Below are 24707 nucleotides of genomic sequence, written 5' to 3' on the forward strand. Positions count from 1 at the left end.
ATTGTATATTCTGAAATTCTGAAAATCAGTTTAAGCAGACAGAGGCCCCTAGCATGGAAAAATTTGGGCCTAGCAGAAGCCAAGTAAGAAATGTATCAAAGACTATTTTCAGTTGTTTGTTTCAGAGAAAAATATAAGTTGCTGCACAGCCTACAGTATTTATTATTTTTTTATCATGTTAACAATAGCATGTATGTGTTTTTACTGTAGATACTTGAACATAACTGCATTCAGGATTTCATGCATCATGGAATTCATCTTCCCAGAAGTTCTTCTGTTCATTCTAAAGTTAGAGAGGTAAGTTCCTGTAAAGCATGACATGAACTAGTAGCATCAAAATCGGATTGGTTACTATAAAGTGGAAAATTTCCATTTCATACTAAAATACTATACTAGATCTGGCTGGAATAGAATTACTTTTCTTCATAGCAGCCTGCATAGTGACGTGTTTTGGATTTGTTGACTAAAACAGTGTTGATAACACATCAATGTTTTGGCTGTTGCTGAGCAGTACTTGCATGGTGTCAAGGCTTTTTCTTCCCCACTCTGTTTCCCTGGAGAGTAGGCTGGGGATGAGCAAGAAGTCAGGAGGGGGTACAGACGAGACAGCTGACCCAAGCTGACTGAAGGGATATTACATGCCACATAACATCATGCTCAGCAACAAAAACTGAGGGAAAGTGGATTCTGGGGAGATAGCCATTGCTTGGAGACTGTCTGGGCATTGGTCTACTCGTGGAAGGTGGTGAGCGATAGCGTGTGCATCACTTATTTTGGGTTTTTTTTTATCTTCTTTCCTTCACTTATTAAACTGTTTTTATCTCGACTTGTGAGTGTTCTTGCTTTTCTCTTCCAATTCTCTCCCCTACCTCACTGGCAGGGGAGTGAGTAAGTGGCTGAGTGGTGCTTAGCTTATGACTGGGGCCAACCCACCACAAATACTTAATTAAAAACTAGCATATTCTGAGAAACAATTTTAGAACAGATTTTAGGAGGAACCTGCTTATAGTTTTGCACCAGCTTTGTCTTTGGTGCTCAAAAGTAGAAATATATGGGGATTTTCCAGAGTGCCAGAAATAGTTTTTGCCATCTGTTGTCCAAGTTTTTCTTTACCTAGAGAATTGACCTTTCCATAGCTGATCACAGGGACAAAAAGTCATAAGCTCCTTAAGGCAAATTTAGCAGATGGGTCTGGAATTAAACTTGTTATTTCTTTTTGTTATATATGGGGGTTTTGTATATGCGTTTATAGGGACAAGCCTTGATTCAGTTACAGAGTCTAGGTGTCTATCTGTGGCTTTTATTCATGAGCAAAACATTTGAAGCGGAATGAGAAGTGCACAAAGCTTTTTAAGACAAGGCATTTGTATTTGATCTAGGCCCCTTCACCTCCCATGCTTTCCCCCAAATATACAGACGCTGGAGTGTATAGTATGTGCAATATATAGCTTGATATACCACTATACAATCCTGTATTGGGGTTTTTTTTGTTGTTTTGGTTTGGGTTTGGGGGTTTTGTTTTGTTTTTAATCAGATGTAAATATATTCTTGTATCTATAGTGGATTCCTTTTTCCTCTGATTCCTGATTGATGGAGTAGGCTTTTGACAAAGCATTTCATGTTTTTTAGACTCAGAAGTTTACAATCTTGAAAGAGGACAGTGATGTAAATAAATCTGAGTTGCAAGGGGAGTGGGTCTTGGAAGAAATTTGAATGATGCATTCTTTTTCAGTATGCAAGAATTTGATTTAAAATGGTCCTTTAGAATCCAGAAGTTCCTGTAGCAATTAGGAGAGTACCCAGCCACAGTCATTCACTTGAGCAAAGTTTGGGCTATTTTATTGAAAGAGTGAGGAGGGAGGGGAAAGCAACACACAAAACTCTCCCTTCTGAATTCAAAGTTCTGATTATAAAACCAACGTCCATTTTGCAAATATCTGATACTGTTCTAATGAAATTATTACAAAACAGTACTGATTTGCCATTAATCCTGGGTTAGATCTATCGTTCTCATGTAGAAATAAGAGCTACATAGTCTCTTATAAATGATATCATGTCTTTACTTCAGTATATTTCAAAGCCAGAGAAAAGGGATTCTTCCTCTGTAGCATTGTTTCTGTAGATGCTATTCACAGGCTTCCCTGTCTAGGTGGAGCTGTGAATACCTGAAGTATTCGAAGTTGCCCCTAGAGGGTCAACTTCTTCTCAAGCTGTCCAGTGTTTTGGGTGGAGGAATTACTTCATATCAAGTTACATGATGTCCTTTCTCATGTTCCGCTCTGGTCTTCTACTTTCCTTTTTTTGTCTGCATATTTCAGATACAAAAATAAAAGGGGCTTTAGCTAACAAAGCACAGTTCGGAGTCAAAGGGAGTGCTGATACTTGATTTTCATCAATGCATACAAAATGTATTACGTTTGTAGATTTGTATTTGGCTAACTCCAGTTACCAAATAATGTTCCTTTGTTCTTAACAGAGAAATGGGTTATTTATCTATAGTTGATAATTAGATGGTTTCAAAGTATTTCTGCTAGTTACTTTAAAAATAGTTTTTTTACTGTAATAAAAAATGAGTGGTTGCTGTGAAACTGACTCTCTAGTCATGATTTTATTTCTCAGTTGTAGATCTTTATATAGCTTTATTGAATCTATAAAGTTATAAAATGTGATATTTATTAGATCTATTTCTTTTTTAATGATTTTTGAGACTTTTTAATAAAATACAGGGTCAATTAATATGTCTAGTTTTCCATAGTATGGAAAACTCTTTGGTCTTACATAAATCATGAAATGAGAGCACTCCTGCATACTTCTTGAATGTAGAAAGTACTGTTAAAAATGGTTTTGGGGATTGGTTTGTTTGTTTTTTGCAGATGCTGAGTTATTTTCATAAACAAAGTAAAGTTCGTCAAGGAATTGAAGAAATGCTCTATAGATTGTATCAGCCTATCCTTTGGAGAGCACTGAAGGTAATTATCCTTTTCAGAATATAGGACTATCTTTCTCCAACTACTAAATTCTGGATCCCTCCCACATGTTCTGTTTTTAATAATTGCTTTTAAAATAAAATGACTATGGAAAAAAAAATCAGTGTGTTTAGCATCTCAGCTGTAGCAGAGTAACTTTGCAAGTTGTAATTAGGCATGGTTTGCACAACAATATTCTAATTTGTTAATATAATTTGCTTCTATAATTCAGTTTTCTTTACAGGTACACAGAGTGCTTTCCAGGATTGCAGTAGACAGTGGGACTAACTAACACTAAGTTTGGTCTTCTCATCTTCTCAATCTGGGAATTTTGTGTGATCTTGTATTCTGTTTTCCAAGTTCTTTATGGAATGATCAGTGCTTTATTGATCAAAGCCAGAAGTGTTCAGAGGATGATTTAGTCTCACCTTCTGATTAATTACCAGCCTTAGAATACAGCTTAATTAATTTATTAGAGTATTATTTCAGAAAAGCTTTTATTCCAGTTTGATTGTATGTACAGACATTCATGCTATGGATGTGCTTTTAATCAAGCATTCAGAATGAAATTGCTGACTTCTAGTAATTTTAAGGTAAGCGTGTATGCCTTCCTGTGGATTGCACGCACAGACTAAAGGGTGCTTACTGCACTTTATCTACTCAGTTACACTCTACGATTAAGATGAGCCAAGCTTCCTTCTTTGTGAACAGCTTTTATTTTGTCTGAGGTTATGAAATTCCTTCAGTGAGAGCATACACATACCATTTGTTACAGCCAAATTAAGTGCTGTTTAACATTTCCTGAAGTTTCATTTGCTGATTTGTCATATAGCATCTTCTCTAGCCATGAGAGAAGTATTTAAAAAACTCTTAAAGTTGAAAGTATTTAAAAACAACTTAAAAAGTTGTTTAAAATGCATTTTATGAGTTACAGGCAGGAGTTGAGAGCTGTTTGCTTTCAATAGAACCCTGTGGTAGAAGTGGGAAGATGGACAGACTCATCGCTAGACCAGTATCTTGTTTGGTCTTACATTAGGGATTGGATCTCATCCCTTCAGAACTAATATAAACAAGAATCCTTCTGGATGAAACATAAATGTTCCCAGTGCAAGAGAATAATAGCTACAAAGCATGGCTTGCTTTAATTTCTACATTTCTGTCTCTAAAAAGAATAGGGTTTTTAATTGATTTTTTGATAGCATAGCAAAATTCCTGATTAGTGTCTCAGAAACAATTTCAGAGTGGTTAGCAAAGCATGATATTCCATTCGTAAGGGAGCTGCTATCTGTAAATGGAGGCTAGTAGTTCACTTTCCAAAGCCCAGGACTCAACTCAAATATAAGATTAGAGTACTATGGAAGAACGTTCTGTCAAACCTTATTAAATCTGCATAGATTTGTTTGGAGAAATGTAACAGAAGGGTTTGGCTTGAGGAAAAAAGGTTAATTATTGATTTGCAGCAAGGCAGTGGGAGAAATTCCTGATTCCAGAAACGGTTCAAATTTTTAACAGCTGCTATTCATAATTTTCACATCACTAATGGCTCCATTATTAGAACAAATCTGAATTTTAGGAGATTTTTTGGGGGTGTTTGGTTGGTTGGTTGGTTGGGGTTTTTTTTTATTGGGTTTGGGGGTTTGTTTTGGTTTGGTTTTATCTTGACAGCTTCTACATATGTAGTTAAGCAATTTAAACTTAGACATTAACAGGCATATCAAATAGGTCATGGAGAATTTGTTTTAATACAGCAAAATAGTCCAACTGTTGTGAACATAGATTTCAGAATGGTAAAGGGAGGATTGTAAAAAAATTGAACACAGCAATTTCATGAATCATGTAATGATTCAGTACAAGGAAAGATTCTGAATTCCAAATGATACAGTACCGTATTTGTCATTGGTGAAAGGAAATATGTGACTGAACATCAAAATTTGGCAATTTATTTTTGGATAGGCCACTGTCCTGCTGTGTGACTTTTGTATAGTTAATTTTTCTTTTTCATATAGTACTGCTGAAGTATTTGCCGTTTCTAAGATATCCGTTGCTGTGACTCAGAATCATCAGTAGTTTAAGATACAGAACTAAGAAGGGAAACTTAAAATTGTCCTTACTGGTATGGATTCTGCTCCAAAGCTTGAAATGTCAGTTTAATTTTAGATAACCAGTTTGATGCTCCTATTTTAGCCAGTGTACAAATCCCTAATTTAATATAGCGAAGAACACATCTTGTTCTAGAACACTGGTTGCAAAGCAGAAAGGGAACTCACAGAAGGACCTCTTTACCCCTCCTTGCAGAAAGGAAAAATACTTCAGTTTTAAGAATACAAAGGATGCCAGAACTGTTCCTGTTGAAACTACTTGATTTCACCTCTGAAATCTTTAAACTGAGAGTGCATATTTGTAATTCATGGTTCTGTGTTTCTTCTTAAATTGCTTGTTTTGCAAATACTTAGATCACACAAGCTTCCTTTGTGGCTTTTACCTGCATGTATTTTATCAACCTTTATGCAACTTGAAGTTTTTATTATATAAGCCCTTATGTAACTTCTTCATCTTCTTTCATGTCTTTATTATGAAAAGTAAGTCTCATGCAAACATGGCAGAGACAGGTGTGCAGGGATTGGTTCTTAGTATACGAAGCTATATAAATATAAAAATATGGATATTTATTGTAAGATAAGTAGTGATTAAGCTATTTCTTATCAAGCTCAAAAAAGTCAAGAACCACCCCTCCAGGATTCCTTTAAAGCAGTGTGTTTGGTTGGGGGTTTTTTATCATCCCACACCTTTAAACTAACTTTTACTGCGGAAAAACAATGTTTCAAATAATTATTTGAAGTGAATTTCAGGACCTGTAAGACCAGATGAAACTTAAAGCTTTGAAAATTAAGTGAACAAAAAGATTAAAATATTGTTTAAAAAGGTTCTGAAAGTTTCTCAGAATAGTACAAGCATAAAGGTAAAGAAACATTACTCATTTAAATAACTGCTGGCTCCTCTTGCATGGAAAAGTCAATGTGGAATAAAATAGGATATGAATTTAAAATCCTAGATTCTACCTCTGTGAAGACATTTGCTCTATTACAAGCTTGAATATGCAAATACATTTGGGATAAATTCCAATTAATCAAAGGCAGGAATTTAAACTGTGGGTGCTCAGTTCAGAATTAAAGTGAGCTTAATGGAATTCAGTGTAATGCACTTAGAAAGTTTATGAAAATTAACTTTCTGGGATGGCCATGGTAGACAAGGTCTAGGTTATTGCACAAAAACATACTTGAATTAATTTTCACATGAAATATTAGTGCAGAAGAGCTATTTCACCCTGAATTCACATATTAGCTTGTTATGCATTAATTCTTCAATATAGACAAGCTCAAAGTTAAAGGATTTTCTACAGCTTTATAGGACTGAATTAAGAATTATTATCTTTTCACTTTTAGACTGTATTATCCATGATAAATAAAGTAAAGCACAAGTTCCTAACTAAAGGATGTATATCCATTTATCAAACTCTGCGGGTTAGATTTCAGGTTTCTCCCTGAGATACCTTGAATTTCATCTTTTCTTCATTTCATTGCCTGCTCTCTTTTTCTATCCTTTAAGGGTCCACAGGGCCAATTATTTTTCACTGACTGAGTGTCTAAATATGCACTTTTTTCATTTTTCTTTACATTTGGGGTTCTACAACCAGCAAAATGTATAGTGTAACACACTGAAAACTATTACAAATGGTAAAATGTCTGAGGGTTATGAGGCTTGCCTTAGATTTTTGATGAGCTGCCTAGAGCTCAGAACACGGTCCTATTACTGATGTGCATAGATGCAGAACTGAATATGTTTCTGTTGGATAAGTTACTCTCCAGGTTTTCTGGTACTTAGTCTCTAAATACTGTTTGCTTGAAGAACTAGGCTTGAGCTTTTCAATTAAATCACCTGTCTCTTGACAGGCAATTTAATTAATTAAATCTGCTTCAATTCAAGATTCTTGTATTCTGAAGAAGAGCTTTAAGGTGACCAAGAGAAATCCCAACTGCTTTTAATTTATTCAGCATTACAGAGAGCAGAAGGGCTCTGACTGTGACTCCTCAGGGTCACTGAAGTTGATATGCCTTGAAAGCTGATTATACTAATAACTGAGGTTTTACTGAATGGGCAGAAATGTGTACTATATATATATTACTGTAAGTTCTTCCATACATTTAAAAATTCATCTCTTCCATCTACTTCATTAAAAATACTGACTTGTTGGAAGTGTTTGGAGAGCAATATTTGACAGGATATGCCTTCTGATATTAAAAGGCTGTACTTACTGAAAAAATATTTTTTCCTTCATTGTAACAGGCCAGAAACTCAGAAGTTCGATCAAATGCAGCATTTTTGTTTGTCGATGCTTTTCCTGTTCGTGATCCCAGTTTTAATACTGAAGAGATGGACAATGAAATTCAGAAACAGTTTGAAGAACTTTTTGTAAGTTTTAATGAAACTAAAATGTTAAAAATGAAACGTTTATCGCAACTAACTCAAAAATAAGCTGTTGATGCAATTAAAATTCATGAAATTTCAGGATAGTAGTCATAGGGAAATACAGGCCTGTGATGCAGAAAAGACAAAAATAAACTAGTATTTTAAATTTCTGGAGTGTGTTGACAACAGATGACATGCACCATTTTCAACTCTGAAGAAGAAATATTTGGGATTGTTTTTCCTTAATCTGTGAATGAAAGATTAGATGCACGAGTAATGGATCTTGATCCTTACTTAACCTAGTATTGGTGAAGAGAGCTCTACATTTAATATGGAAGCATTCAATGGAAGTTTAGTACTGTATTACTAATTACTTCTGAAAGGAAGTATAATGGAGATAAGAACCTAAAAAAACTCTTTACTGGTCTAGATGGGTGAGAATGGGCATAGTATTTTCATCAAGAAAATGTTTGGGAAATCCCGAGTATCGTCTTTAAAAATGTAAACATCAGGTAATTGAATGAATTTCAAAGTTTTTATATTGTTGCATAGGAACAGTGGCCAGTGTGAACTCGTATATAAATAGAAGTCTAAATATTCTTAATTAAGCCGCTGTTGCAAGACTTAATGTGAGCTATTTTTTAAAAAACTTATTTCAAATGTCCAATTAAAGAAAATTGGCCCATATTTGTCTTAATTTTGCTTCTGACTTAAATTTACTAGTTTGCTTCATAATAAAATGCTTTGAGGGAATATTAGTATTACATTAATATTACATTTCTATGAATAGTATGACAATTTGCATAATGATTAAAAGGTAATGGAATGCTATTTGTTTATGATAGGTTAATGTCAAACAGCAGTAGAGTCACAATAATGCATATACTCACATTATTATTTTTCTTCTTGTTTTAGAGTCTCTTAGAAGATCCTCATCCAGTTGTCCGCTCTACAGGGATACTTGGAGTTACTCAGATAACATCCAAGTACTGGGAGATGATTCCTCCAACAATTCTTGCTGATCTCTTAAAAAAACTAACTGGAGAGCTGGCATGTGATATAACATCTGCTGATGTTCGATGCTCTGTTTTTAAAGTAAATCTTTTTTTCTAAATTTAAAATCATGATTTTCATTTTTATATTTTACTTGATGCACAGGTTTCTAGTATAGGCCACTTCAAGTCACAGAAATTGCTTATTCTGCAAAATAAAATAAAGTTCCTAATACACACAAGTTTCACACACATTTTATAAAAGCCACAGATTTGGGATGAACAAACGCTTTTTAAAATAGTGACTGTTTGGCTTTGTGACTCTCAACCACTTTGCATTTCTAGTCTTATATACATTGTTTGGACCTGATAATATAGTTATTTTAGCTATTAGAAGTTATGCTTATCCTTGAAAATGTATGCAGGCAAGTTCCAGTATGTTTCTATATCACTGGTTTTAACTCATCCCTAGACATGCACAATTATGATTTTGTACCCCACTTCGTGTTTCTGAGGTTTGGATGAATACAATGACATACTATTTCTCTGGGAATGCCAGTCTCCCATGCATTGTTCAGTATGTTAGGATTAGTTTATCTACATCTTTCTGGCAGCTGGTAAACAACTAATAATGTGGACAGAAAAATGAACTCCCTAAGCAGTATTTTCACTTAAAAATTTTCTGTATGTGTCAATTCAGCCTAAGTTTGGAGCTATCTTCATGTTAATCTTCACTTGCTCCACTACAGCTGCATGGGGGTCTACACTGGATAAGCAGAAAGTGCTGATTTAAAAATAACTTGGCAAAAAAAGACGTATTTTTTAATCTGAAATCAGCAGAGTTCAGGGAGCTCGTGTTGCTACCACAAAAAGCATTTGACACTGTGCCCTCAGGTAGAAGACAAGACCGTGGCCTCAGTGTAGATCTGAATCTGCTTAATCTGAAATGAGTTCACTGTTCACTGGAAATTTGAAATAACCGTAGCAATTTTTATTAAAGAATGTTACAGGAAAAATATGCATGCACAGTGTCTGTCCCTACTTAATTTAACCTTAGAAGTGTCATGGTCCAGTTCAACAATTTCTAGCTACTGCTTTTTGCAAATCTACTCCTTTTTTTTTTTTTTTTTTTTTTTTAGCATTATCTTTTTTTCTTGCAGTGCCTACCGATAATTTTGGACAACAAACTAAGTCATCCATTACTGGAACAGCTCCTGCCAGCAGTCAAATACAGCCTTCATGACAATTCAGAGAAAGTGCGAGTGGCTTTTGTTGATATGTTGCTGAAAATTAAGGCTACCAAGGCTGCTAAGGTAGGATAAGTGACACATGATAAGTAGCAAGAAGGAGATAAAATCAAGGCATTTATTTAAAAAAAAAAAAAAGTACCTTTTGAGACTACTGCAGTATTCCTAAAAGGAAAACAATTCATGCTTAATGTAGTAATACTCTTAATTTCAGTTTTTCCCCTCTTCATATATTAATTGTATAGCTGAGTTTATTTCTAAGACTTGTGGATTCTGTTGCTGTTAGTCACTTCTGTCCATTTTAAAGGTTTTGATCCAAATGTAGGTAGTAGTGTAGAAGTACTTCTTTCCAGTGATTTTGTGAATTCTACTGAAATCATGGCGTCCATGAAAAATCCTTTAAAATAAATAAATAAATTGTAACTAGTCCTGGTGAGCTTTCAGCCTTTCTATAGCTGCTGTTCACAGAAAAATTAACTATATGAGATAATACTATGTCTGGATATTACTATGGCAGAGATTTTATAGACATGCTGGAAAGTTTGTTTTTACTTGAGCCAAGTACACTCTTCTCCTTTTCCTCTCCGCCACGTTTTTGACTAGTTTGGGATGATCAGTAGGTCCAGTGGAGTCTTTGTGCTTGCCTGTGCTTGCCTGCTTTTCCTCCGTGGCTGCGGGCATCACAAGCACTCGGCACAGCTTCTTCTCAGCATATTTCTGTCTTCCCTCTGCCCTCTCGTGGCCGTGCCCGGGCAGAGCAGTCGGTACCCCTGCTCCTCCAGCTGGCTAGCTGAACTCGGGACTCTCACCTTCTAAATGCTTAACATCTTTACCGAATTGCTTTTGTACTTTTATTTACCTGTTTTTATAATTTCTGTTTGTCTTTTGTGGACATGTCCTTCTGGATTTTGGTATCTTTTTATAGTGATTTTGAATGAACTTTGTGTTCTGCTGTGGACTCTTATTTAGGGTGATACTGTCCAGCCTTAGGCACTATTGCCTCTTTGAATGCTTTCTCCACTCTCTGCTGTTAATGTTTTCCTAATTTCAATTTTATATTTTAATCATTTTTTTATCCCTTGCTAAGCCTAATTAGGGCACGCTTATCTTGTGCTGGACACATACACACTTCTGACTTCATATAGTTTATCTCTGTTGTTCAGGAGAGAATTAAATAAGTAATTGGTATGTCAGATTTTTAAGGCTTCAGTGCTCAAGGAACACATCTATCCCTAACATGAGAATTACCTACTTGCCAAATGTGTGAATTCCAGCTTTGATGACAGGACCTCAAAGACATATATTGAGATTAGACCACCTCAGTACCTTCCAAATTCCCCAAAATATGCTCCGAAGACAAGATAAATGGGAGGTGATTTTGGAATTGAGAGCTTTCAGCTTCTTGCACACAGGTTCAGGATAAGGATTACAATAATGCAAGAGCAAGTTTGGTACTTCCATAATATATTGATTATTATTGATCAATACCTTGATTAATACATAATGCATTGATTAGGCAAGTCCACAGAAAACATGAAATGGAGACAAACGCTGCAAGTACAAGGTATTATCATTCAGACTGTCAGCGTGAAAAGTTTCCAGCAGGGTCCTAGTAATATTTGCAGATCTCCTGAGATTAACAATGTGCAGCTGTACCTTTACTTAGACAATTGGTTCTGGTTGTTAAGATTATTGGAGATAACTGGAGGAGGCAATTCAGAGTTATAAATAAGTGGTAGTCCTGAAGTTTCTGCTTCAGCAGGTTCCAAAGCCAGGCTTTACCAGGTAAAACTGAGGTAGAATGGCAGACGTATCTTTGTGACACTGGACCTCACACTGATGACGCCTGTGTGTTTGGAGATGTATCACTTGCTTCATAGAATCAGCAGAAACAACAGATCATGGAACTGTTGTTCTGAAAGTGTTGGATTCTGAAACCTTAATCATTATTTCTATCATATTCTTGTGTTATTTATTATTCTAAAAATACTCAACAAGCATATTGCCCTAATACTCTCGTTACGTGTCATTTTTATAATCTTCTTATATATTTTTTTAATATTAATTTCTACATCACTCTGTAACATCACAGGCACTCAGCACTTCTTGCACTGAGTTTTAACTCTTCATAAGATATGATATACATGTATGATTTAAAGGACTGGCACCTACAGTCATGATTTGATCCGTTAATATCAGTTATGTGTAGAGTAAAATACAACCAAGCTTTTTTTAACTTGCATTCAACATCAAGAATGCTTTACATTGATTTTTTTAATGTTGTTACTTTGTGTACAGTCTTTTAAAAACAAAGTATTCATGCTGCTGTTAAATGTATAAAAAATTCTTGTTTGAAAGTTGTTTGTCATTCAGTATGAAAGTTCAAGCAAACAATCTTTTTGGCTTTCCTGAATTATTCTGAATTTGCTGCCATTAAAGATGGAGGAAAAAGATAATTCTCAACTTCAGGGATTTCTTTTAGGTATTAATTTGTTCTTTAGGCATAATGGAAATCTTCTATCCACTCTGTGCTTTATTTTTATGTAGTAAAAGATTCAGATCTTCTAAAGGAAGGATCAGGTTTACATAAAAGAAAAAAAAAATCCTAGTAAGTGTTAGATGTTTTGTCAGTAACTTCCTATTTATTTAAAAACTCTAAAAAAGGTATCTCTGGTAAGTCCTGGGATTACTTTAATGCTTACTCCAAGGACCTTCTTTTTATGATAATTCTAGTAGGGATGCCCATAGTTTGAAATCAGAGGGGAATTAGCTGCTGCAAATATTCTTACTCAAGAATAAAATAATGTTTTTCTATGCCAAGAAACCCTATTTTGGGGGAGTTTTGTTGTGTTTTTTTAATCTGAAAGTGCACAGCATAATTAATTCAAGATCTTCTCACAAAAATTATGAACGTGAGCAGTATTACTGCTGGCATAACAAGCTGTTTATTCTTTCTGAATTTCATAGCCTTTGATTACTGTGTTACAAATAAGCTAGAGCTCTGCTAACAATGGGATGCACTTATGGTTTGGGATGGTTTTGGAAAGGGTCTTGTTCTATACAAAAAGCTGGACATGAGCCGGCAATGGGCTCTCGCAGCCCAGAAAGCCAACCATATCCTGGGCTGCATCAAAAGAAGTGTGGCCAGCAGGTCGAGGGAGGTGATTCTGCCCCTCTACTCTGCTCTGGTGAGACCCCACCTGCAGTACTGCGTCCGGCTCTGGGGTCCTCAGCACAGGAAAGACATGGACCTGTTGGAGCGGGTCCAGAGGAGGGCCACAAAAATGATCAGAGGGATGGAGCACCTCTGCTATGAGGAAAGGCTGAAAGAGCTGGGATTGTTCAGCCTGGAGAAGAGAAGGCTGTGGAGAGACCTTATTGCAGCCTTTCAATACTTAAAGGGGGCTTATAAGAAAGATGGGGACAGACTTTTTAGCAGGGCCAGTAGCGATAGGACGAGGGGTAATGGTTTTAAACTAAAAGAGGGTAGATTCAGACTGGATATAAGGAAGAAATTTTTCACAGTGAAGGTGGTGAAACACTGGAACGGGTTGCCCAGAGAGGTGGTAGATGCCCCATCCTTGGAAACATTCAAGGCCAGGCTGGATGGGGCTCTGAGCAACCTGATCTGGTTGGAGATGTCCCTGCCAATTGCAGGGGGGATGGACTAGGTGACCTTTAAAGGTCCCTTCCATCCCAAAGCCTTCTATGATTCTATACAGGTTTTTAGAGTGTATACCATACTTGTAGGTAGTTTGGTCCTACTTTGTTGTATGATGAGGATATGAAACCTGGCACATAATGACAAATAATTATATTTTGTGGTGATATCCTTGTAGAGTAAATAATTCTTCCTTATACCTATGGAATTGCATTAGCATTCCAAGTATATTGAGCTGGAATTGCTTGAACCAGAATTTTACCAGTATATCAGAGATACCAGGAAATTTAGAGGTGCGTCAGAACAGTAAAGTAGCATTGTTGCAGCAATATATGACCTCAAGTAAATGCTGGTATTTTGGTAAAAATTAAAAATGCTCATGCTTTTCTGGTAAATGCTATTTGTATTCATTGAGACTTTTGATGTGGACAACACTTAATAAAGATGATTGGGTTTTCCTCTTTATTTTTCTAACTCCTTTAATATCTTTTTCTTCCTTTAAAAAGTTCTGGAAAATCTGTCCCATGGAGCATCTTCTGACTCGTCTTGAGGTTGATTCACGGCCTGTGTCACGACGCCTAGTGAATCTCTTATTCAACTCTTTCTTTCCTGTTAACCAACCTGAGGATGTGTGGTGTGAGCGCTGTGTTACTCTAATCCAGATGAATTCAGCAGCAGCTAGGAAGTTCTATCAATATGCCTATGAATATACTGCCCCCACCAATATAGGTAAAGTACAAAACCTTATGAGTCTTTGGAAGTACTAATATCACACCGTGTAATTGCTTTTTAAATTTTTGCTCTAAAAGTCGTACGTTGTTGCTAGATCTTTTGTTTTTAGTATAATACTAGTTTGTAGTTTTTGAAATTCTTGACACCAGCAATGAACCCTGGTGACAACAGTCATAAGCTTTTTCAACAATGAAGAGACCAAAGCTTTTCGTTTCTGCTTTTGGGTGCTGTGCTATACTGTCTAGCTGGTGTTGTTATCTGATGTCTCTTTTTCCCTTTCTCCTCACGTGTACCTTAAAACTATCTAAGTTGATATTTATTTATCATGCAGAAATAGTGAAATGAAATACGCTGGTGATTTGAGATCTTTATGTGGAAGATTCTATAGAAGGAGAAAAATATTTATGTCTGATAATCTGATTATCTGGGATTTGTGGATCAGTAGTATTTTCAGGTTGCTCAGAGAAAATCTAAAAAGCCGTCCTTCCTATTAAAGCTTCAGAAACTTGCAGTGAAAAGGGTATGTACTGCACAGAGTGTAGCTGCTTTTTAGAAAACTGCTATTGAACCAAGTAAAATCAGGAACATTTTGTTTCTGAGGAGTTCTGATACTATAAAAACAAAGTAGTCAGCATGGAGTGACTTGGGTAAAATGCCCAAGCTGTTGCCCATTGACTGGTTACCTTGGTAAGGTAGTTTTGAAATAACATGTGCTAGTGTATTTCAGCTAGTCCTGCTTTCACCAGAGTGGGCATAACCCTTTCACTTTTATCTAGGGATGAGCTCTTCATTAAGGACTGCAATGGTTAGGCTACTACATCTGTTATAAATAATTGGAACTGACATTGGAGGGAATGTATTATTGAACATAGGTCATTAAATTAATAGCTATGCAAGATGAATATAGGAGTTATGGGAGCTTCCTCTGATCCTGATTTGATAAGGTGGTGGGTGGTTGGGGTTTTTTTGAGCAGACTTTTTTAACAGTAAAATTATGAAACCTGGTGATAATGTTGCCATTTCTTCTTCATACTTGAGGATATAAAACACTTTCACATTTTCTCCATTTCCTTTTACCAGGAAATTTTGTCTTTTTTTTCCTAGTTATTTCTGGTTCTGTTGCCTGCTTTTCAGACTGGCTTTCCAGCATTACACTTAGAAGCATTTACTAGCAACATTCTTAACAGATGGTAAATGTCTAATTTATTCTTATTATATTTAAATGTAGCTAAACTGATGCTTACTATTCGGCGCTGCTTGAATGCCTGCATCCAGAAAGCAATGAAAGAGAGTCTTCATGATAGCGATGATGAAGATGACGAAAGTGAAAAGGAGAACACAAGTGTAAGAAAGTCCACTTTATGATAAGTTCTGGTAACTTTTTCTGTGGTGCTTAATTTGAGATGAAGGCAGTTAATGATATGACAGAAATCTGAAGGAAGGCACTTGGGCATCTGTGGAATTGGAAGGGGAGAACTGCCATTATGGTGTTTTCATGCCCTGCAATAGCAGAAATTTGGTGAAGTACCTAGAATAAGATAGAAGAAATATGAAGCATATTTTAAATGAATACTTCCCTGATTCCAGTACAAATTATAAATTGGTTTGATTCTGCAATTAAATTATTTAAAAAAATAATATCGCAATATGACTCAAGTAATATATGTAAAGTAAGAATGAATTGTGGAGTTCAAGTTCTACAATAAACACCGTACCTTTGTGAAATTAGTAGAAGGATTTTCAGGTGTTTTTTTTTAAACTTGATTTTAACTTAAATTTATATTTGAGCATATGATAGGTAATATCATCTAAGTGTTTGTGTTTCAGGTGTTGAATAATGTGTTGTCAATAAATGATGTGGCCAGCATGGCAAGTTTATTGGAGATTACTGTAATTCTCTGGAGAAGTATTCACAAAGCACTAGATCACAATGAAGATGCCAAAGATTATGCTACCAGAAAATTTGCTTCTGTACTTCCTGAATATTTTAAAGTATTTAAGGTAAAGAAAGCCTTGATTTTTTTTTTTTTTTTTTTTTTTACTGTGAGTGCTTAGTATTTTCATGTGTTATGTCTTTTATCTATTTTCATGGTATTAACTATTCTTTTTCATTGTTGCTATAAACCATAAACAATAGAAAGTTTCTTGGAATTCCACAAAGGGGTAGAAGCTATTGTCCAATTGCAGTACCTGAGTGATGAGCCATTATCTAAATAGTCAGCACAGAAATACTTGTGCAATAAATTGCTCTCCTTGTAATATTTTTATAGGATTCCACTCTTTTGAATGTTTTTGGAACTTTTGGAAATCTGTAACTGAAAATATGCCATTGCAGAATAAATACTCAGTGTAGATGAGAGTCCACGTGTTTTTCCACCCCCTACCCCCCTCCCCAAACCCTTCCACCACCACCACTTCTTATTATGATCCAGCTGCTGGAACAGACAGCTGAAGCAGCTGAGGCTCCTTTTTTACTTTCTTGTGTTTGGTTTCTGCTAATTTGATTCTACTCTCTAATGATCTTTTGATGCACTTATTTATTGTTTGGATTTGATATAAGCAATTAATTAAAATCAGTCATTTTCATATTTTCAGTCTCCTTGATCTGTTTAATGGTTCTAGTGTTATTCCTCAGGATGCTGTCTTTCGGGAGTGGCTAATAGTATCTGCTGCACTCTGTAGCGCATTTGGAATGATTATCTACTGGACGTCTTTTTTTTTTGTTTATGGCTTTTATGCTGAAGTATACTGAGCTATGCTGGCTGTTATACTTAACAACATTCAAGTCTGCTTTAGATAATCGGGGAGTGGAAAGCAGTTCATTGCTACATAATATTCTGCAGCACAGATATACCAAATGCTCTCTTTACCCTGAAAGCATTTGGAAGTTGTCAAAGACATTCCAGATCTTTTTTGATAGAGGATGTACCATCCCTTCTGAAAGGTTCTGGTGAGCAGACAAGATAACCAGCTTTAGCAAGCAACCTCTTTGACTTTGATATTCTTACAGTGAGTAAGCAGCTTGGATCTAAAAAGACCTGTCATCAGAGGCTTAGTTTCTAAAAGACTACAGATTGAAGCAGCATGTCTCTTTCCCGAAAAGCTACAAACGTATTTTGAAATGTTCTTTTAAAAATCATCTTTAAAATGTTTTAGCTCTTCAAATGTCTAAGTCGGTAACAATTTCATTTGATTGTATTCATGAAGCTTGGACATATAGACTATTTTTGAACTCTTTCACATAGATTGGTTTCTGTGTAATCCGAGTGAGACTGTGTCATGGTCTAGACCTTGTACTATGAGGTGTTGTAATGACTTGTAGTGCGTTTTACATGACCATTGTTATATAAGCACCCTTTCCTTTAGAGTCTTTTTTATAAATTTCTGATGTGAATGAATGTTCATTGAAGGCACGAGTTACTTGAGAGGAGTTAGATGGTGTCATGATTGTGCAATTAAATATTAGCCTCTACTAGAAAGAATGTAAGTTAGAGCTGTTATTTCTTTTGCAATGGTTATTAATCTAACAGAGCCATAATTATTCACGATAGTTGTTCTGACAGTTTGTCAGAAAGCTGAATGATAAGATAATTGATTAATTGACCTCTGAGAACAGGAATCAGAAGTTTCAGATCGCAAGCCACATGTTGTTATGAGCTTCTTTCAGTTCCATTTCTAGTGAAAAAAGGGAAATCCTTAATTTGAGATAATTTAATCATCCTTTTCCAGTACTCACTTTAGTTTTGTGTGCATCTGTACGTGTCCATCATATAGTGTACTTTTTTTTTTTATCCTAGGATGAACGTTGCATGACTCCATTGGTTATTCTGGCATCCTTTATGCCCCCTGCTGCTATTCCTACATTCAGGTACTATTTTTAAATCCAAAATACGAATGACAAGAAATCTCTTGTTGACTGTATTTGTTAATTTTTCACAACTTGACATATTAAATGCCCATGTGGATAAATTAATCCACTAAACAAATTCGATAAGTTAGTAAAATCTGTGAGGTGCAAATATGCCTTTGAACCATTGATGAATCTTTTTTGGTATTATACTGGTTGATTTTCTTTGAATTATTTCTGCACTGGATGTAAAGCTAATGCATCTCCTATTTTTTGTTTGTTTTTCTTTTAAGCTGTAGTGTGATCTCCAGACTCAGAAATATTGATAATGGAGCTGACCAAAGCAAATATTCTACCCTGATAGACTGCATGTGTCGCTGGGGTCAAGTGGGACATATTATGGAATTAGCCTGTGATTGGTTGTCTGACACGCTAACCCCAAGAAAGGTGTGCATATGCTTGCAGCAAAAAATTAAGGAATTGCTAGATTACATACAGGCATTGTGCTGCTTTTTTTTTTTTTTTTTTTTTTTTTTAAATAGAGGAAGCCTCTTTAATGCCATATTATTCTGCTTTGGAATTAGTTGTAAAGTAAGATACTAACAGTATTGTACTGGTTTTGTGTTTTCTTCTCATTTAGAGTATTAAAACATCAGAACGACGAGTACGTATCCATGTAACACATGAATCGAAGCCAGAATTAGCAATTGATTACGTTGAGTATTTATTGACTCATCCTGTGAATCGTAGTTGCCTACTCTCTGTTCCTAAAAAGAAACTGAAGAAGCTTTTGAAAATTCTCAGTGCTGCAAAGGTAGTATTCTCCTTACCATAAACAGTGCTTATAAAAGAGTGCTTAACATCGGATATTGCCTGAATCAAATTAAAGGCCTGCAAGAATAAATAAATAAGATTCATGATCCCTTCTTCCCCTCTATAAAAAGGTTTTCCTTTTGATTTGGACTTCAAACAAATATTCTAAACTAGAAGTATATTTGTTCAGAATTGCTTATAAATGGCAGGTTTTAAACCAGCTTGTCATTTTTAGGTGTCTCAAAATTTTTGTGATCTAGTGTTGAGTGTTTTTAAGGGACCTGACTTTTGGAATGTACATGTAAGAAATAGTCTGAAAATCAGATATGGCATTGCAAAATGAAAGTAATTGTATGCCTGTTTGTTTTTTGGTTTGGTTTTTTGTTTTTTTTTTTTTCCTTAAATCTTTTGTTTAAAACTGTTGAGAAAAGAAACATTTGAGAGGATTTTCTGGAAAATATAAATGTAAACCTTGATATTTCAGGAGGTTCTTGGCTCAATTCTGGAAGCAAATGATGGAGGTTCTGGTAGATGCAATCAAGCAACTGGCCTAAGAGCCTTCAGCCTCTTTTGCAGGTTGAGTATTCATCTTCAGAACAAGGTATCGTTATACCTTTTCAGTATAAGCTGGAGTTACAGCTGACAGTAAAAGGAAATTCCAAAAGAATTGGAAAGACAATTTGTAAACTTCTAATTTTTTTTTCCAGTTTTCTGAAGAAGGAGAAGATTGCCTCTCACTCCTGAAGGAGACAGGTGCTTGGATAGAAAGTCAAGTTGTACCTTTTATACTGGCAAGTGATCAAGAGGATGGCATTTCAAAATACAGTAATGTTTCTGAACTAATTATCCAGGTTAGAGGTCTCTTATAAATCAAACTGCTACCAATTTGAAAAGCCATATATGTAGCAATTGTATACTGACAAACATAGTGCACTGGAGTTTTTGGAGCCCAGCAAGTGAAGGAGCTAATGAAATACAGTCCTGATTGTTCTGAGGTTACAGTTTTGTGCTTTTGCTATTCTTTTGATTGCTTAAAATCACACAATTTTTTTTAAAAATTACTTTGAGTGTAGTTATAACCTTTGTATTTTATAAATATAAAAATAATAAATATAATTGCGCATACCCTAGCAATTAAGTTGTTGGAGTCAACAATACTTTGTTCTTATCTAGATTTTTTGCACCTACCAGTGCATAATATATATTCTCATCCTATCTGTTGAAGTGAAGATGGAACATGTTTCATTTTTCACACTTGTGAAAATGCCCACTCAAGAAATTTCTAGCACAGCAGACGATATAACCTGGGTGTCCCAAATTTTAGGTTTCTAACAAGTAATTATTGTCCTCAGTCTCTCATCCCCCATATTAAATAAAGGTAATGTTTATGCTGTTTCATGAAAAGTGCATTAACACAGAGTTAAGATTGTCACTGAATCTCAGTTCTGAAAAGGAGAAGAAAATTATTTGCTGAAAATGAGGGTATAATTACGTGATATGCTAGCGCTTAATAGCCTGTTCTTCTGTAGCGCAGAAGGTCCTGGAAATGACATAGAATCACTGCAACTGCATACATTGTGTTGAATAACACAATAGAGGATGACTTAGAGGACCAGGAAGGTGGTGTAATTATGAGACAGGATTTAGATCTGATCATGTTTGCTTGCTTGCTTTCTTCCTTTCTTTCTTTCCTTCCTGCTTTCCCAAAAGAATAGGTAAGATTATACCTGAGGAATTCAGTATGCTTCATTCTAGCGCTGAGTCCCATAGAACATACCTTTGGAAGTCAGTGGAGAGGCAGGGTGTGAGTTACCTGGGAATTCAATGATGAGGAGGTCAGTCTTGTACTAAATCCCGCTGCTGTGGCCAAATGACTTTTTGAAAGGTAAAAAGAGAGAGGAAACTCAAACAAGTGTTGTAGTTGTGCATGGTACAGGTTTCTTGCGTGTTTTATATGCTATTGTCTTCTCTCTGAATGAAAAATTTGGTATGCATATCGTAACTCTATTTTTCAGCAGTTTGGAGGCACAAAACTCAAGCTTATAGAAAGACAAGACACAAAACAGGGAATCTTTAGCAGCATTACCAGAATGTTTACTATCAATTTCCTAGGTTTGAATACAAAATTAGAATGAAGCTTTGTTGATAAGCAATAAGATATGCAGTTGTCACCTGTAAACCCATCTGACATATTACTTGACTAGTCAATAATGAAACACAATGACCTTTACTAGTAGATCCTAAAGTCCATTTGCATCATTATTTCCAGAGAAGAAACTGAGGTGTAAAGACTGATGTGACTTGTCTGGAAGTCAAGAAGAGAATCCAGGCCTCTTGCATCTCCTGTAATAAGCCACATGCTTGTTAAGAGCTCCTATTTGCTTGTCACCTTGTATACTGTTTTTTATTGGAATGAGGTATTGATTGTGCTTTTTAATTGCTTGGAGTGTATATCTGGTAACAATGCTGGCATTAAAAGCAGACCTAGTTTGTCTCAAAATATCCCTGTAATATACAATAATTACAGTTGCTTCTTTAATACTGTTGTATATGAGAGGGCACCGAGGTGTTTCTTCTTTTTCCACTTACATTTCTCTGTCACTTTCCCCGTGACATATCCCATTCTTTCCCATTTCACCCTTCCTTCTCTGCTTGGTCTGTTACTCAGTTCTGCACTTGCGGTTATGGGCAGGGATGCACTGGGGAGCTGTTCTCTTTTTAGGCCACTGATTTGTTGAGCAGGGCTGGTAGGCCCTCTGACACAAACCCCAGTGTCATTACTGACAGTCTCCCTTACCCCTTAGCTTCATTTGCCCTTCACAGAACGCATTTGAATATATAATGGGGGGGGGGTCAGCTAGGTTTGAATTGTCTTCTGTTACATTCCCCTGACATATCACTTAACCCAAGGTGGATTTTAGCATTGACCTCTAGGTCCTTTCAGATTTTGATCAAGGGAAAGATTTGGACTAACTTCAGTCACAGTGTCCTTGAACAACCCAGCTCATGTATACATAGACTGGGTAAAAATTCTTGCTCTGTCTATACATGGGTATTGTAATCTGTTTAGTATGTAACGTGTGTGTGTCTCTAGGAAAAAGCTCTTTTTGTATGCTGTTTTTAATTTTGCTATTCAAGATAGGTAGAGATGTTATATTCTGCCTCCGTAAGTGTTAAGTATCAATGCTTCTGAGCTGAGCCTGAGCAAAAAAGATAGAGGATTTATTGCCTTTTGAGAAACTGTGTTTACTGGAGGAAAGGGCAATGGAAGCATTTGGAGAACTGTTTGGAACTCCTGCTTTTCAAAGGTTGCAAACTGAGTAACTCCAAGTAGATGCACCGGCTTTCAAGGCAACTTGGCTAAGATTTTGTGGCTTTATTATTTTGGGGTTTTACTGAATGGTTACTTTATATAAATTTTGTTTCTCATCTACTTTTGCATCTCTTTTCTAGTCCTACCTGACAGTATGTAAAGATGTCATAATGGTTGGCCTTGGAAATCTCACATTTCAAGCGCATCTTTTAAATATGGCTCTTTCAGTTATACAAACAGGTACAATACTTTGTACTAACATCAACATCTCCATATATACTTAGCTGACTTTTTGTATATTAGCAGAACTGTTGATTTTAGCATTTTGGAGTCTGTTTCTCAAAAAATGGTGTTTACTACTTATGCTAGCTAGTACCAATAATATGGTCAAAAGTCACAGCAGCATTTCAGAAAATGAACACAAGCAGAGAACCAACCCAGAACCATGTCACTGTTGATAACTAATGTTTCTTCCTTGCTCTTAGATTCCAGTTATTACTATATAATTCAGGGGGCATTGTGTATATATAAAGTGATATATGTAGAGATATGTATCTCTCTATATATCAGTATGCCTTAGGAGGAAACATTGTAGCACTATTTAAATTTGGCTCACATTTGGAAAGTTCCGTCTACAGCAGAGATAGAATTAGAGCTCAATTCCTGAAGAAATCTACAGTTTTAATCCCTATATTTCAAGGATTGGAAGAAACACTGGATTAATTAACACTTAAAACATTGATTGAGCTGTATGAAAATTTCAGCTAAGGATGCTCAGAAACTAAATATATTGTCTACACTTGTAAACTATAGCTATTTATATTGTATAACTGAGTTTCATTCTAAGTCTGTACCTGAAGAATATCTCATTACAATTTTTATGTCGTGGTATTTATCTCTTCCTCTAGAGAGAGGTGGCTTTTGTGCTCCAGTGGTGCTGTGTGCTCTAAAAGAAATTATTGAAGCTTCTTTAACTCAGAATACCAAGACAGATGAAGTGGCAAATCTTTTCTGTGGTGTACAGACTGTCTTCCAGAAAGTTCTAGAATGCGTGGCACGTACACTCAAGAAACAGCAGGAAGAAGGGATTCAGGTATCATATTACACTTGAAATTGCTACCTAATGTGTAGATGAATCCATACTTTTTATGCAAATGTGTTATACTTAGACACTTTGAGGTTATTTGAGTCGACATCTGATTAAATTTTCAGTTAAATTTTCTAATTTTCCTCATTAACAATGGGGTTTTTATCCATTGTCGGTCTCATCATGACAGAAAAGCGAGTAAATTGGTGAGCAATGCATTCTGTTACCAATGATCCTGAACTACCCTAGTACTCACAGGTTATTAATCTTCTCTTCAAGTAAATGAAGTTTCTCAATCCAGAGCAAAGAATTCAATTATATATATTATGATCTTGGGAGGGAGGAGAAATTGTCATTATTTTATTTATTTCTTTCAGCTTGAAGTATATCAGCTTCGAAATATGTACGATGTGGTGCTCGAGGACATGGTGTAGTGATGGACTTGGCAGTGATAGGTTAACGGTTGGACTCGATGATCTTAAGGGTCTTTGCCAACCTTAATGATTCTATGATTCTATGATGTCCTAAAGTTCTTCAGAATCTCCTGTTTTCACAGAAAAGTTAACTTCTTGTATTTTATAGCAGAGACTATCTCCAGATCACTCTGGAAAATGTGATGGTCTGCTTTTCAGGACTTCTGAAAAGCGTCCAGTTGCTTTTTGTCACAACCATTGTTTTATATGTTTCTCTCAAATTTATGAGTAGAATTCCCAGACGTTGCTGATTCCCCCTCTGATCCCAGGTGACCAGAATACCTCAATAGCTTTCAAGGTGCGATCTGCACTTCTTCACAGAGAAGCTTGCTGACATATTTCAGTGATACTCAAGCAATCTGAAAAAACTGATCTGTTTTTCTTTGGTTTTAGTTGATTCACTCTATTCAAATGCCTCTTGGAGAATTCATACATGCAGTCCAGTGCTGGCATTCATCTTGCCCCGCAGTTCACCAAGGTGTACTCTCTAGTCTCCTGGCTGCAATGGTAGCAGAGATAAATTATGTGCTACAGAAGGTAAAGTTTTTTTGGTTCCTCTGTTCTTTGTTTAGAGGATTTCCAAATATCTGATCTCACTTTCTTTGGCAAGTAAAGAAAGAAGCTCTAATACTGAAAAGAATATATAGACAGAGATTATTGTATGTGCTAAAAGTCCAAGGAACCATTACTGTCCTTGCAGGAGAAGGGTAACACTCCCAGTGCGTGTTCCTAATGCATGCAGTGTTAGGAGCAAATACGGCTAGCAAGATTGGAAGCTTTCAGAACTAACAAGAGCAGAGGTTCTTTAGCAGAGGCTGTGCTCTTACTGTGGTTGCTAGATATGTCAGAGCAACAAATGGTTGCCAGAAAGTACCAAGTACAACAGAGCTGCTTCTAAGATTCTGTCTTACAGAAGGAACTGAAACAATACCAGAGATTTACCTGCAAATATTAATGTATCAGCTGAGGGGCTGTGGGATGAGAGCATGCTCTTTACAGATGCTGCAGAGCATAAGTTTATGGTATTGCATGATACTGCAGACTCATACTCATAGATTATGAACGTTCGTTGCAGTAAGTCATCTGAGCTGGGGTTTTCCCTGCCCCCG

The 24707-nt window shown here is 35.9% G+C and overlaps 1 protein-coding gene across 2 annotated transcripts in view; it reads left to right on the forward strand.

Annotated features, from left to right (window-relative positions):
* The window catches only part of NCAPG2 (non-SMC condensin II complex subunit G2), a 55449-nt gene that overhangs the window by 15534 nt on the left and 15208 nt on the right, over positions 1–24707 (forward strand). For both annotated transcript variants that reach the window (XM_087762704.1, XM_087762638.1), the window contains exons 9-24: positions 211–297; positions 2874–2969; positions 7311–7436; positions 8349–8528; positions 9586–9738; positions 13840–14062; positions 15294–15409; positions 15893–16066; positions 17863–17933; positions 18206–18359; positions 18553–18726; positions 19210–19326; positions 19433–19576; positions 22179–22278; positions 22947–23131; positions 23992–24135. In XM_087762704.1, coding sequence (XP_087618830.1) covers positions 211–297; positions 2874–2969; positions 7311–7436; positions 8349–8528; positions 9586–9738; positions 13840–14062; positions 15294–15409; positions 15893–16066; positions 17863–17933; positions 18206–18359; positions 18553–18726; positions 19210–19326; positions 19433–19576; positions 22179–22278; positions 22947–23131; positions 23992–24135 — 2244 coding nt within the window. The remainder of the gene's footprint in view (positions 1–210; positions 298–2873; positions 2970–7310; positions 7437–8348; positions 8529–9585; positions 9739–13839; positions 14063–15293; positions 15410–15892; positions 16067–17862; positions 17934–18205; positions 18360–18552; positions 18727–19209; positions 19327–19432; positions 19577–22178; positions 22279–22946; positions 23132–23991; positions 24136–24707) is intronic.

The sequence above is a fragment of the Nipponia nippon genome, unplaced genomic scaffold (genome assembly GCF_047370975.1).
Source record: "Nipponia nippon isolate SJK-2023a ecotype South Korea unplaced genomic scaffold, ASM4737097v1 scaffold_1, whole genome shotgun sequence".
Taxonomy (NCBI): domain Eukaryota; kingdom Metazoa; phylum Chordata; class Aves; order Pelecaniformes; family Threskiornithidae; genus Nipponia; species Nipponia nippon.